The sequence below is a fragment of the Mobula birostris genome, chromosome 23, assembly GCF_030028105.1.
Source record: "Mobula birostris isolate sMobBir1 chromosome 23, sMobBir1.hap1, whole genome shotgun sequence".
Classification (NCBI taxonomy): Eukaryota; Metazoa; Chordata; class Chondrichthyes; order Myliobatiformes; family Myliobatidae; genus Mobula; species Mobula birostris.
In genome coordinates, this window is record NC_092392.1 from 52,767,867 (window position 1) to 52,782,266 (window position 14,400).

At 42.9% G+C, this 14,400-nt stretch overlaps 1 protein-coding gene across 1 annotated transcript in view; it reads left to right on the forward strand.

The window, feature by feature from the left end:
* slco1c1 (solute carrier organic anion transporter family, member 1C1) overlaps positions 1–14,400 on the forward strand; it is a 105,087-nt gene that overhangs the window by 19,619 nt on the left and 71,068 nt on the right. Inside the window, exons 5-8 of the mRNA XM_072241240.1 lie at positions 5,050–5,150; positions 5,238–5,384; positions 5,475–5,573; positions 13,652–13,909. Of these exons, the coding sequence (XP_072097341.1) occupies positions 5,050–5,150; positions 5,238–5,384; positions 5,475–5,573; positions 13,652–13,909 (605 nt within the window). The remainder of the gene's footprint in view (positions 1–5,049; positions 5,151–5,237; positions 5,385–5,474; positions 5,574–13,651; positions 13,910–14,400) is intronic.

A 14,400-nucleotide genomic window follows, 5' to 3' on the forward strand; every position in this document is an offset into this window, starting at 1 on the left:
GTGGAATTTTTTACCACAGGCAGCTGTGCAAGCCAAATCTTTATGCATATTTTAGGAAAAGCTTGATAGATCCTTGATTAGTCAAGAAATGAAGGGATATAAGGAGAAGGCAGAAGATCGGGGCTGAGAAGAAAATTGGATCAGCCATGATGAAATGACAGAGCAGACGCAATGGGCCAAATGGCCTAATTCTGCTCCTCTATCTTATGCCATTATCCTGCATTCTCACATGGACAATTCTGATCATCTGGGTGTACTGCATAGAGACAGACTGAGGATCACAACATCAGTGGTGTGAACCACAATCGTTTAGTCAAAGGAGGAAAGAAGCCTGTGCAAGACTACTTTGAACCGGTGTCTGGACCATATTCACTGATTCAGCTTCTCTGAATAAATATGCTTGTCATCAGCTTCATGAAGACCTGTGTGAATCAGTATGTACCTTTGAGAACATAACTGAGTTTTCCCAAATGAAAAGCCCTGGATGAACCCAGAAGTTCCCAGTCTGCTGAGGGCTGGATATATGTCACTTGAGATTGGCGATCCAGATGCTGACAAGAAGACCAGGTACAACCAATGGAAGTCCTCATTTGAAAAGACTATTCCATGTGTAATTAGAGACACAGTTGGATACCCAACAGCTGTGGCAGGATTTACATGCCTTTACTTCTTGTAAGGCAAAACTTAATGGCATAAATAGCAGTGATGCTTCACCTACCAATGAGCTTAATGTCTGTTATACATGCTTTGAAAGAGAAAATGACACTATACCTATGTGAGTCCCCACAGCCTATGGTAACCCTGTGATCTATCTCAGGAGTTAATGTCAGTGCATCCTTTGAGGGGAACCCTCGCAAAGCATCAGGCCTGCCAGTGAACCTGGCTGGGTACTGAAAACCTCTGCCAACCAACTGTCTGAGGTGTTCAAGGGTATCTTCAGCTTCTCACTGCTGTGGTCTGAAGTTCCCACCTGCTTCAAAAGGGCATCAATCATATGAGTGCCAAAGAAGAGTAGGGTGAGCTGATTCAATGTCTACTGACTTGTAACACTCACATCTACTGTGATAAAATGCTTCAAGTATGGCTAAAATTAACTCCTGCCTGAGCAAGGATCTGGATCCACTGGAGTTCGCCTACCACTGCAACTTGTCTACAGTGGATGCAATCTCTCAAGCTCCCCACTCGGATCTAGGGCACCTGGACAACATCAAAACATGCATCTGACTACTGTTTATTGATTTCAGCTTGCCGTACGATACCATCATCTCCTAATGCCATCAACAGGAATCTTCTCAACCCGGTCTCCAGACCTCTTTCTGCATCCTCAACTTCATCGGGATACCACAGTCAATATGGTCTCCTGGTTTCATCCATCTACTATTTTACACATTTTGACCATTGGCGCTTTCTATTTCCACCCCTCCCCCAACCAAAATCTAGTCCGAGTTCCATTGCTTTTCATCTCTCCCCTAATAATTGCCATGATCACTTTCCTTATCAGATTCCAGCAATGATAGTTTTTGTGTTCCTGTTTGACGTGCTCTAGAAGTTGCCTTTTACTTCATCCTCTTGCCTTGGTGCTCCATTTATTTTTCTGCCTCCACCTGCCTCTGGCTCCCAACTCCACATATGCTCCCATACCTGGCTCAATCTGCTGGTTGTCCTTCACAAACCTCCTCAGTCCGCTGGTCACCTCTGGCCCCTGTCTCACCACTCTCCCTCTTTATACTGTTACTTGTTCCATAATGATGAGGCTGTACTGCTTTGGTCACACTGTGTAAACTTTTCAAATGGTTTGAATTGAGAATTATTTTAAAAGCAAATAGAAACAAATCAATTATTTAAACATTTACCTAAATTCAGGTATTTGAATTTTCTCAATACTACATCCTAGGTGTTCTCTATACTCATATGAATGGAGATGCTGTTTGCACTCCAGATCTGGCTAGTTGCCAAACTTGGTGCTGTAGATACTGTGCATTGCAAATCACCATCCATGTGTGTGATCTTGCAGTCCTCATTGAAGAGCAGCCAGCAAGATCAGAATTCCCATGTTTACATGGGACCACTGAGCAGGATAGTTTCCATTCCGACATGTCAATCCAAGGCCTCCTGTACTGGCACAATGAGGCCATTCTCAGGTTAGAGGAGCAACAGCCCAATTTCTGGCTGGATAGCCTCCAACCCAATGGAATGAACATTGATTTCTCTAACTTCTGGTATTTTTTTTTCTTCTCTCCCTTTCCATTTCCCCATTTCTGGCTCTCCTCTACCCCTTGCCTGTCATCACCTTCCTCTGGTGCCCCTCATCCTTCCTTTTCATCCATGGCCCTCTATCCTCTGTCAGGCTCCTTCTTCAGCCCTTTACCTCTTCCACGTATCACAATTCAGCTTCTCTCTCCATCCCTCCACGTCCTCCATGACTGGCCTTTCCCCTCACCTTTAACTTACCAATTTGTACTTGTTCCCATCTTCCCCACCCTTCTTATTTTGGCTTCTTCCTCTTTCCTTACCAGTCCTGATGCAGGGTTATGGCCCAACACTTTTTAAGCCTTTTCCTCACCATAAGATGCTTCTTGGCATGCTGAGTTTTGTGTGCGTTGCTCTGTATTTCCAGCATCTGCAGAATCTCTTGCCTTTAGTATAAATCCTGACCTTCAGTGCTGGATATGTGGAGTTTGTTCTTTCTACCTGCAAATGCTTGGGTTTCCTCCAACATTTGACAAGGTATCCCATGCAAGGCTTATTGAGAAAGTAAGGAAGCATGGGATCCAAGGGGACATTGCTTTGTGGATCCAGAACTGGCTTGCCCACAGAAGGCAAAGAGTGGTTGTAGACGGGTCATATTCTTCATGGAGGCAGGTAACCAGCGGTGTGCCTCAGGGATTGTTCTGGGACCCCTACTCTTTGTGATTTTTTATAAATGACCTGGATGAGGAAGTGGAGGGATAGGTTAGTAAATTTGCTGATGACACAAAGGTTGGGGGAGTTGTGGATAGTGTGGAGGGCTGTCAGAGGTTACAACGAGAAATTGATAGGATGCAAAACTGGGCTGAGAAGTGGCAGATGCAGTTCAACCCAGATAAGTGTGAGGTGGTTCATTTTGGTAGGTCAAATATGATGGCAGAATATAGCATTAATGGCAAGACTCTTGGCAGTGTGGAGGATCAGAGGGATCTTGGGGTCCAAGTCCATAGGACACTCAAAGCTACTGCGCAGGTTGACTCTGTGCATTGGCCTTCATTTACCATGGGACTGAGTTTAGGAGCTGAGAGGTAACGTTGCAGCTACATAGGACCCTGGTCAGACCCCACTTGGAGTATTGTGCTCAGTTCTGGTCACCTCACTACAGGAAGGATGTGGAAACCATAGAAAGGGTGCAGAGGAGATTTATAAGGATGTTGCCCGGATTGGGGAGTATGCCTTATGAGAATAGGTTGAGTGAACTTGACCTTTTCTCCTTGGAGCGACAGAGGATGAGAGGTGACCTGATAGAGGTGTACAAGATAATGAGAGGCATTGATCGTGTGGATAGTCAGAGGCTTTTTCCTAGGGCTGAAATGGCTAGAATGAGATGGCACAGTTTTAAGGTGCTTGGAAGTGGGTATAGTGGAGATGTCAGGGGTAAGTTTTTTACTCAGAGTGGTGAGTGCGTGGAATGGGCTGCCGGTGGTGGTGGAGGCAGAAACTACACGTCTTTTAAGAGACTCCTGGATGGATACATGGAAATTAGGAAAACAGAGGGCTATGGGTAAGCCTAAGTAGTTCTAAAGTAAGGACATATTTGGCATAGCTTTGTGGGCCGAAGGGCCTGTATTGTGCTGTAAGTTTTCTACGTTCTGTTTCTATCACAAACATGAACTTTTGGTGGGTTAATTGGTCACTGTAAATTGTGGAGTTGTAGTACATGTACATGCATGAATACTTGCAAAGAAAAGGTACTTGCAACCCCATCACAGGGACATAGTGTCGGCGAAGCAGCATTCACAAGAAGAACACGAGCACAATTTTTAAAAGAAAGGACACAACTACAACAAAATTCAGCATATTGCAGTGCAAAGTGGTCATAGTGTTGCTGTAGTGAGGTAGAGATTATGTTTGTGCTGCATGGTTCCAAAATGAGATGGCTGAAAGGACTCTTGAATCTTGTTTGGAACTTCAGGTTCTGTTCCTCCTTTCCGATGGTAGATGCAGACAGGTGAGGTGGTCTGGATGGTGGCAATCTTTGATCAATGTTGCTGCCTTGAAGCAGTGCCTCCTGTAGATGTATCATCCCTGGAGAGACATGCCCATGATGTGTTGGGCCAAGTTCACGCTTCCCTGCAGCTTCTTTCCTTGCTGTGCATTTGAATGGCAGTACCAGATGACATTGAAATCAGCCAGGATGTTTTCAGTGGTATATCTGTGGAAGTTTGTTAGTGCCTGGTGACAGGCTAAACCTCCTTAACCTCCCGAGAAAATAAAGGTGAGTGGCAGAAATATTGAGTCCAAAATGGTTGGCATGTAAGTAATGCTATGTTATAGGGAAATGCGTGGGGGAATGTGATTGGTGGAAGTGATCTAAGATGCAACATAGACTTGTTAGGTCTGGAGGCTTTTGTGATCCGAAGGTTCTTCGAAAGTCAGGAATGTGGCATGAAAGTTATTGCTCATGATTGTTTTGTTAAGAGTTAAAGAGTTGAAAAGTAAAAAAGAAAAAGGAGCCAAGAGAACGAGCATAAAAAAAGACAATGCAGTTGTGGTCATATCATACTCAGATGAGATACAAAAATTTCCGTTAGAACTAATAAAATGGCTAGATTCAAGTGGTGTAACACCTGCAACTGAAAACTTAAATTTTCTGAAATTTTACTGAAAATTCCGATCTTGCTTTGACCACTTCTCCTTGAATATGCCTCGTTCCAACTTTGTATTTTATCCACATGCCTCAACCCTCGAATCAACCTCCCCTTCACTCATCTCTTCATTGATGCAGTGATAGTTTACCTCAATTTTGTGTGTGTATTTTCTTATGTGTTGGAATAAGCTGTTGGTAATTGTTTTCTTCAGCTACAACTATGAAACAGCACTTAAATTTTCAAGCAATTCAACCACAGGAGCCTCCCAATGTTCAAATGACTCCAGAAGCACAGAATCTGTGCCCCTTCCCGGTAAGTGCACCAACAATGGTGACTGTCTCCTACCTCAATAAATGTAAAATCAGAAATATCCAATTTCTAACAAAATATTTTGTTTAGGTTGTGAGAAAGAGGGAGGCTCGCCAATGTGGGTATTTCTATTCCTTGGTAATACTTTGCGAGGAATAGGTGAAGCTCCAACTGGACCACTGGGGATATCTTATCTTGATGATCATGCCATAGAGGAAAATGCATCGTTTTACATTGGTAACTTAATTGGTATAACATGAGAACAATTTACTTGGTTGATCTGTAATGCGTTGATTAGATCTTCAGAAATATTTCCTTGTGTTTTAGGAATTTTACACACGATTACCCTCGTGGGCCCAGTGTTTGGATTTTTACTAGGATCATATTGTGCCAAGCTTTTTGTTGACATTGGATTTGCTGATTTGGGTAAGGAGCAATTTTTTTTTCTATGGCTTTCTAACTTTTGCAACTAGGTGTACAGTTGATATGTTTGAAGAATTTCCTTGGTTGCTAATGTATGATGACATGATTTCTATGAAGTATGCTTATGTGCGTTACACACACCTGCCCTTGTTCAAAGAACTTCAACAGAGCTCAACTAGGCAGCTTGCAAGGAATTGGCCATTTAGTGTTAACAAAGGCTACATGTGATACCAAAATCTAATGTAACACTATTACAGCACCAGCTGTAAGTTCATGTTTTATTCCTGACACTGTCTATAAGGGGTTGTACTTTCTCCCAGTGATTGCTTGGGTTTCCTCCAGATGCTCTGGTTTCCTCCCACATCCCAAAGCTGTACGGTTAGTGTTAATGAGTTGTAGGTATGCAATGTTGGCACCAGAAGTGGGCTGCCCAACGTAATACTCACTGATTTGATTTGACGCAAATGACGCATTTCACTGTAGGTTTCCATGTACATGTGACAAAGCTAATTTTAGGTCTTGTCAGTTCTCTAAAATTTAGAACATAGAACAGTACTGCACAATGTGGGCTTGTTGGCACACAATGTTGTGCGCAACTTTTAATTTACTCTGTGACTCCTTCCCTCCCTCCACATTGCCTACCTAAGAGTCTTTGTCATTTTTGCATCAGCCCCTACCATCATGCCCAGCAGTACATTCTATGCACTTAGCACTTTATGTAAAATGTGTACCTCTAACTTTCCTCCACTCACATTGAAAGGATATCCTATGGCATTAGCCATTGGTGCCCTGCTGAAAAGGTGCAGACTATACACTCCGTCTGTGCCTCTTAAATTTATCTATAAGTTATCTCACATTCCCATTTGTTCCAAAGAGAAAAGTTCTAGCTCACTCATCGTTTCTTCACAAGACATTCTCTTATTCAGACAGCATCCTGAGAAATCTCCTCCGCACCTTATCTAAAGCTTTCACGTTCTTCCTATATTGAGAACAGACTGTTCTTCTCCAGTTCTGTTGAAGGGTCTCTGGTTAAAACATTGACTGTTACTCTTTTCCATAGATGCTGCCTAGCCTGCTGAGTTCCTCCAGCATTTCGCATATGTTGCACAATATTCCAAGTGTGTTCTTAACAAGAGTTTTATAGAGCTGCAGCATTACTTGTGACTATCGAACTCAGCCCCCTGATTAATGAAGGCCAACACACCATATGGCGCCTCAACCAGCCTATAAACTCCATGGTTATTTTGCTGTGGTCTTACCCAGTGACAGGAAATACTGATGAGCGTGGGTGCGTCTCATCATGACTCCCTCCTTGTACACCAACAGGCATAATACAACAAGGTTTAAATGGATCGGAAGCCTGGAGCTCGAATGCCCGTGCTGGAGCTGCAGGTCTGTCTATGTAGATGGATGGGAGGAAGGAAAGGGCCTTGGTTTGTTGACGTTGCTTGTTGTGTTCTGCGTTGTTCTGCCAAGCATTGTGGGCACGGCTGTCTTGGCACAGAATGCGAGGCAACATTTGTGGATTGCCCCAAGCACATCCCAAGGTTGTGTTGGTTGTTGGCAGCCGACAAATGTCGCTTTGTTTCAATGTAAATTTGATGAATCTGAGTGTAACAACCCTGGATGCCAGTGTCCTAGTTGTTAGCAGCAAATGCAGGGAAATGTCTTGGAGCGTTTATTTCTGGTAGTGTAAAGGAATGAGGGACTATTCCTCATTCAAGTATGGGTGAAGGATGGTTCTGAATGCTGGCTCTATGCTGCTCATTACTATTGGTATTTCTGAATGGAAGTGAAAGAAAGAGCTAAAATATTTGGTCCATGCCTCTGAATAATTAATGGCTGGTGAAGATTCTGATTGGTAAGTGCTATGTCCTTTCAACACAGCAGTAGGCATCTTTACAAAGAAATTCTGACCACTCAAGTTAAGGTTTGTGCAACACAGCATGCCAGTTGCATGGGCATTCCAGAAAGGAATTAATGTCAAAGGATTTTAGTCCACTCTTTATACAGAGGGTCTGGTGGATTGGAGTAATGCCAGTGCATGTTCTCAGGTCATTATCTTGCCAAGTCTTCAAGTTCATTTATTGTCATCTGACTGTACGTGTGTAAAAACCAAACAAAACAATGTTTCACCAGACCACAGGGCACTCACAAAATATGTATCACATACAGCACCTAAACCAAAATATTACCATAATTAAGTTTTTAAAAAATACAGTACTATGCAAAACTTAGGCACATTTATAGCTAGTGTCTAAGACTTTTGCACAGTACTGTATCTGTCACCATGGAGCGAAGAGTGAGATTGTAAATCTGGCAGGAGCAAAGGTGTTGCGAATGGTGTGAGACTGGTGCAGCGGAGGGGGATGGTGCAGGTACAGACGTGACCAACCCTGAGACACCAGGAAAGATCATTTGGTTCCAAACAATTGGAGTATTGATCATCACAGAATGTCCCTCTGGTGCTTCCCACTCCCTCCCCTCTCTCTTCCCCTTTTCCCATCCATGGTTCCCCTCTCTCTGCCCCCTTCCCATTCTCAGTCCACAAAGGAGACCCATGTCAGAATTGGGTTTATCACCGCGCACATTTCATGATTTTTTTTGTTGCAGCAGTACAGTACAATACATAAAATGACTACAATACTGTGCAAAACTGGGACACTCTATAAAAAAAAAAAAAAACATTTAATTTTAATTAGAACATTTGTAATTGGGTCCCACATGACCACCCAACTAGGAAGTGAAGACACTGATTTCTAAGGATGAAGCCCACTTGTAGAATAATTACAGTTATGTAAAAGATCAGAGGGTCTCCTTCCTTTGAACGTATGGACATCAGTGAATAAAGTCTATAGATGTAAAAATGATTTTGTGAAGAGCCCCCTGGGAATCACTATGATTGTCTTTCTATGAAGGTATTGTCCTGTCCTCAAGATATAGCTTCTAACAGAGCATAGAAGTGATTGCTTACATGTTATGTTTGAAGTTGTATCTAGAGGGCAGAGCAATGAATATCAGCCATTTAAACTTAAAAATCCAAATTCACATTTGTGCTAATTCTGCAAGCATTGTGGTTAAAACCAAATTATTTTGCTAGGGTGCAAGATGGGATCTGTTTCAATCTAGAACATAAAGCAGATCTATCCCAGAATGTTGCTTGATCTTCAATATCAAAGTAAATTTCCACCCAATGGCCACTTTATTAGGTAAACCTGTTTGTTAATGCAGACGTCTAATCAGCCAATCATGTAGCAGCAACAAACTGCATAAAAGCATGCAGATTAGTTGTTGTTCGGACCAAACATCAGACTGGGAAAGAAATGTGATCTAAGTGACTATGACTGTGAAATGATTGTTGGTGCCAGATGGGGTAGTTTGAGTATCTCAGACACTGCTGATCTCCTGGGGTTTTCGCACGCAGTCTCTAGAGTTTACAGGCAATGGTGAATTTCCAAAAAAAAGCATCTAATAGGCAGCAGTTCTGTAGGCAAAAATGCCTTCTTAATAAAAGGTCAGTGGAGAATGACAGGAAGGTGACAGCAACTCAAATAGCCAAGTGTTAAAAGAGTTATGTGCAGAAGAGCATCTCTGAATGCACACCAATTTGAACCCCAAAGTGGATGGGCTACAGTAGGAAAAGACGACAAACATACATTCTGTCCAAGACCGAAAGAAGCTGCAGAAGATCGTGAGCACGACGTCGCGCAGCACATCACACAAACCAATCTTCTGTCCATGGACTCACTTTACACCGCACACTGTTGGAGCAGTGCTGCCAGGATAATCAAGGACACAACCCACCCAGCCAACTGACTCTTTGTCCCTCTTCCCTCCGGGAGCAGGTTCAGGAGCTTGAAGACTCGTATGGCCAGATTTGGGAACAGCTGCTTTCCAACTGTGATAAGACTGCTGAACGGATCCTGACCCGGATCTGGGCTGTACCCTCCAAATATCCAGACCTGCCTCTCGGTTTTTTTGCACTACCTTACTTCCCATTTTTTCTTTCTATGATTTATAATTTAAATTTTTAATATTTACTAATTTTAACTATTTTTAGTATTTTCAATATTTAATATTTGTAATCCAGGGAGCGTGAAGCGCAGAATCAAATATCACTGTGATGATTATACATTCTAGTACCAATTATTTGGCGACAATGAAGTATAAAGTATTCATTGACCAGTTTATTAGGTACAGGAGGTCAGTGTATTGTCAAAGAGTGTACTGTATGTGTTATTATATACTATGTTGAGATTTCATCTTCCTGTAGGCACCTATAGGAAAATAAAGTGTACAGTAGAATTTTTGATAAACTATACATTAAAGACTAATAAACAACTAATGCACAAAAGATGACAAATTATGCAGATCAAAAAAAATTGAGAACTCGAGTTGTATCGTCTTTGAAATTCAGGCTGTAGCTTATAGAATTGGCTCAGAGATGAAGTGAGTGAAGTTCCCCATGCAGTTTCAGGAGCCTGATGATCCTGAATCAGGTGGTGTGGGACCTGATGCTCCTGTACCTTGGAACTGATGGTGATAGCGAAGAGTGAGCATGGACTGGATGGCTGGGGTCCTTGGTGCTGCCTTCTGGTGGCAGCACTGCTTGTAAAGGTGCTCAGTGTTGGGAAGGACTTTGCTTGTAATGGACTGGGCTGTATCCCACTCTTTCTGTAAATTTTCTATTCCTGTCCATTGGAGTTCCATACCAGGGCATGATGCAACCAGTTAGTATACTCTTCACTGTGCATCTGTAGAAATTTATCAAAGTTTTAGCTGACCTACCAAAACTACACAAACTTCTAAGTAAAGGCACTGTCAGGCTGCCTGTATGAAGGCACTTACTTTCTGGCTAGAGCCTTCAATATATTCTTTATCATTGGCTACTTCATGGATGGAAAAAACAGAATCAGTGTTCAGTTCGAACCAGTCAGAGCTCAGTTCTCACACAGCTGCATTAAACTACAATTGTTTCTGATGATTCCATGTTACTTTTAATCTAGCCCAGCGCTATTTATTTTACACATCCTCTGAATGACCCATGGACAGCGTGCACGTACACACAAGGACTGGGGGAGAACGGCTGGGTGGATATACTGACTGCTGCGAGGAGGCAGGGAACAGAACATTTTCACCTGCCCTCTCTCCCCACACCAGGTTCTGAGTTGAGCTGAGCAGACTCGCTCACTGATTCAGTGAGGCTGGCTCTCCACAACTCTACCCATGGCTGCTCTCCAATCAGAGTTGCTTCTTTCCCTTTGTGCCTTCAGGCCAGAGTGGGGCTTGTATTATGGATGGTAGGGTACTAAGGTGTGTAATACAACAGAGAGAAAAGTGGTGTCACAGGTTGATGGTGTTCAAAAAGGCATTTTTGGCACACTACCTTCAGTAAGGGCACTGAGTACAGCAATTGGGACATTGTTGTAGTTATTTAAGTCATTGGTGAGGCTGCTAGGCGGACAACTTAATTGACATGGACCCATTGGAAGGTAGGGCCTGTATGTGCACTATATGACTTGCAGATAGTATGGGTTATGAACAGTTCAGAGGAACTGTTACCATGTTGAAAAAGGGGAGCCTGCCTGCAAAATGCGGGAATCACTCAGCAAGTCAGATAGCTCAGTTGCAAGAGAAACAGTTAATGCTTCAAGTTCTCCCGAAATCGGAAAGAGATAACTAGTCAGTTTAGGTAGCGGGGAGGGCAGTAGGTGGAAAGAATGGAATTTCTGTGACGGGATGGAACAGTGTACGGTAGCTGTTAAGCTCCTTTTGTCTGTGTAATGTGCTGCTAATGTTGTAATGTCAAGGTAAAGTCTCCTCCCGTGCCCATCAAAGTTCAAAATAAACTTATTATTAAAGTACATATGTCAGCTTATACAACCTTGAGATTCAATTTCTTGTGGGTATTCACAGTAGATACAAGAAACGCAATGGAATCAATGGAAGACCATACAGAAAATAAAGTTCAATTTCAAATCAAATTCAAGTTTAATTATCCTTCAACCATACATGAATACAGTGGAACAAAACAGCATTTCAAGTACCTGAGCAACATGTCCTGCAAATTGATGGCACAGCTCTTGGCAGTGCGCAGACAAACATATGCAAGTAATCCAGCCTGGTATTCCACTGATCGAACAGTGGACGGCAGTACCAACAGGAGAGGCCAGTCCCCAACTGAGCACAGATGCCACGCTACACCGCCTCTGGTGTCTCCTCATCAGGATTGCAGCAGCAGGCAAGCCTGTGGCCCAAGGCCTACTCCTCACTACTACTGAAGCCACACAGCTCCTCCATCTGTCATGCTACCAAACAAGGGAAATGGGCCTGTGGTTACCTAATTTATCAATGTTCAACAGGGTCTTGTGATAGCAGGAGAAAGGTCCAAGACAATCACCCATGGTTACACTGCATACTACCATAGCGCACCAGCTCTGATGCCGCCTTGTAGCAGGCAGCAACGCAGTCTGCACCTTGTCCAGCACCTCTGGCAATGAGTGGCTGTCTGATCGGGTAAACCTACAGTATCCAAAGTTCTTGGAGCCCAGCATTGTATTGTGATTGTAAAAAAGACATTTAACAAAGAAATTAACAAAACAAGAATGGACAAATAATGTGCAAAAGGCTACAAACTCTGCAAATACACAAAGGGGAAAAAAACAATAAAGTAAATAATAAATACACCCCCCCCCCCCCCGGTGCCCATCCTCCATCACTTTCTCCCATTATCCACTCTCCTCAATCAGATTACTGCTTCTTCAGCTCTTTACCTTTAACACTCATCACCTCCCAGATTCTCACTGCATTCTCCTTCCCCTTCACGTGGTTTCACCTATAAATGTTATTCCTTCCCCACTCCTACCACCTTATTCTGGCTTCTTTCCCCTTACTTTTCAGTCCTGATTAAGGGCCTTATTCACTTCCTTAGATGTTGCTTGGCTAGCAGAGTTCATTGAGCATTTTGAGGGTGTTGCTTTGGATTACAAACCTTTGCAGAATTTCTTGTGTTTAAGTCAAGGTAATGTCCTGTGCTCTTGCCCACTGTGACATGCTTAGCAGACAAGAGTACATAAATGTAAGAGCAAAAGGAAGAATGACAGTCAAATCTGGCCAGTCCCCGTACAAAGATGAAGATCAAGTTCTCTATGGTGCCTGTGTTCTAATGGTAATTGCATATTGTGTATGATTGAATCTAATATTTGAAACAAGTCTTTGGCCAGTTCTATTGACTTCAGGTGTCAGGAGTTCCCTACTTTTTTTTTTAAATGCCATGGAGCCTTACCATTAACCAAGGTGTCTATAGACCCCAGATCGGAACCCTTGCAAGTCTAGCTCAATGGTTCCAAGTCTGAAACTAGTCCATTTTAGTTGGTATAGTTTAATTGTACACAGGAAATGTAGAATCTTTCCCAGTGATGTGGATGGCAATTTAAAGATATAATTATTACCTTTGATCATAATTAGCAATTGAGTTTTGTCTCCAGTATGCCAATTTACAAGGAGCCAAGAAGGTAAAGCGGGATCACCACCGTTATCCAATTGTTTTTTTTTGTTTCAAGTTGCAGCGTGGAGTATTTCCTTCCAGCCCTTCGAGCCACACTGTCCCAGCGACCCCATGATCCCAATAAACCCTAACCTACTCATGGGGCACTTTACAATAACCAATTTACCTACCCCGCACGTTTTTGGACTGTGAGAGGCAACTGATGCACCCGTGGAAAGCCCACACATTCCACGGGATGGATGTAAAGGGACTCCGTATAGAACAGTGCCAGAACTGAGCTCCAAACTCCGGGATGCCCGAGCTGTAATAGCGTTACGGTAACCACTATGCTACCGTGGCACCCGATCTTAACTAATTCTGGCCACAGCGTGAGAATGTGAGGACTTGTCCAATGACACCAACCTTCTGTTCTAATTATTCACTGATTAAATAGCATCATAGAACACAACATCACAGAAACAGGCTCTTTGGCCCATCTAGTCCATGCCAAACTATTATTCTGCCTAGTAGTTATATATTAGTTTCATATGAATTTACCTCAAACGTGACGTGTTCTTGGGCATCTCTTTTACAGGGAGAGTTACAATTACCCCAAAGGATGCAAGATGGGTTGGTGCTTGGTGGCTTGGATTTTTAATTTCTGGAGGAGTTGCCATTCTTGCTGCCACCCCCCTCTTGTTCTTTCCAAGATCTCTAACCAAGGAGTTGAGAAAGAATGAACCGAGCAATACCTGTGAAAAGATGGAATTTATCAAAGAGGATCAGAACGAAGTTGCAGGAAATGATGCTAACCCACCGGTTACTACAACAAGTAACAACAAGTGCAAACAAGGTATCGTTTTATGTTGCTATGACAAAATCCATTAACTAGTGAATCTACACATAGGATCTTTGAGATGTTTAGTTTTTCAAATGAATGCACTTCCACTTAGGCAAAGTTTTCCATCAGTTTGGGACACTCAGTAGATTCCTACAGCTAATGAAGTTGCTTTGAAGGGGGCACAACCTCAGAACAAAGATGCCTCTTCAGAACAGATGGAGGAATTTCTTAAACCTGAGAGTGTGGAGTTCATTTCCTCAGATGGCTGTGAAGGCCAAGTCATTTGGTATATTTAAAGTGGAGGTTCTTAATTAGTGAGTGTGCCAAAGGATATGGGGCAAAGGCAGGAGAACAGGTTGGAGAGGGATAATGAATCAGCCATGATGGAATGCAGAACTGACTGGATGGGCTGAATTCTGCTCCTTTGGCTTGTGGCCTTGTGGAGTGCAATCACTATTATAAGCAGAGGAATTCAGCAGACACCTTGTATTTTAAGTTGTAGT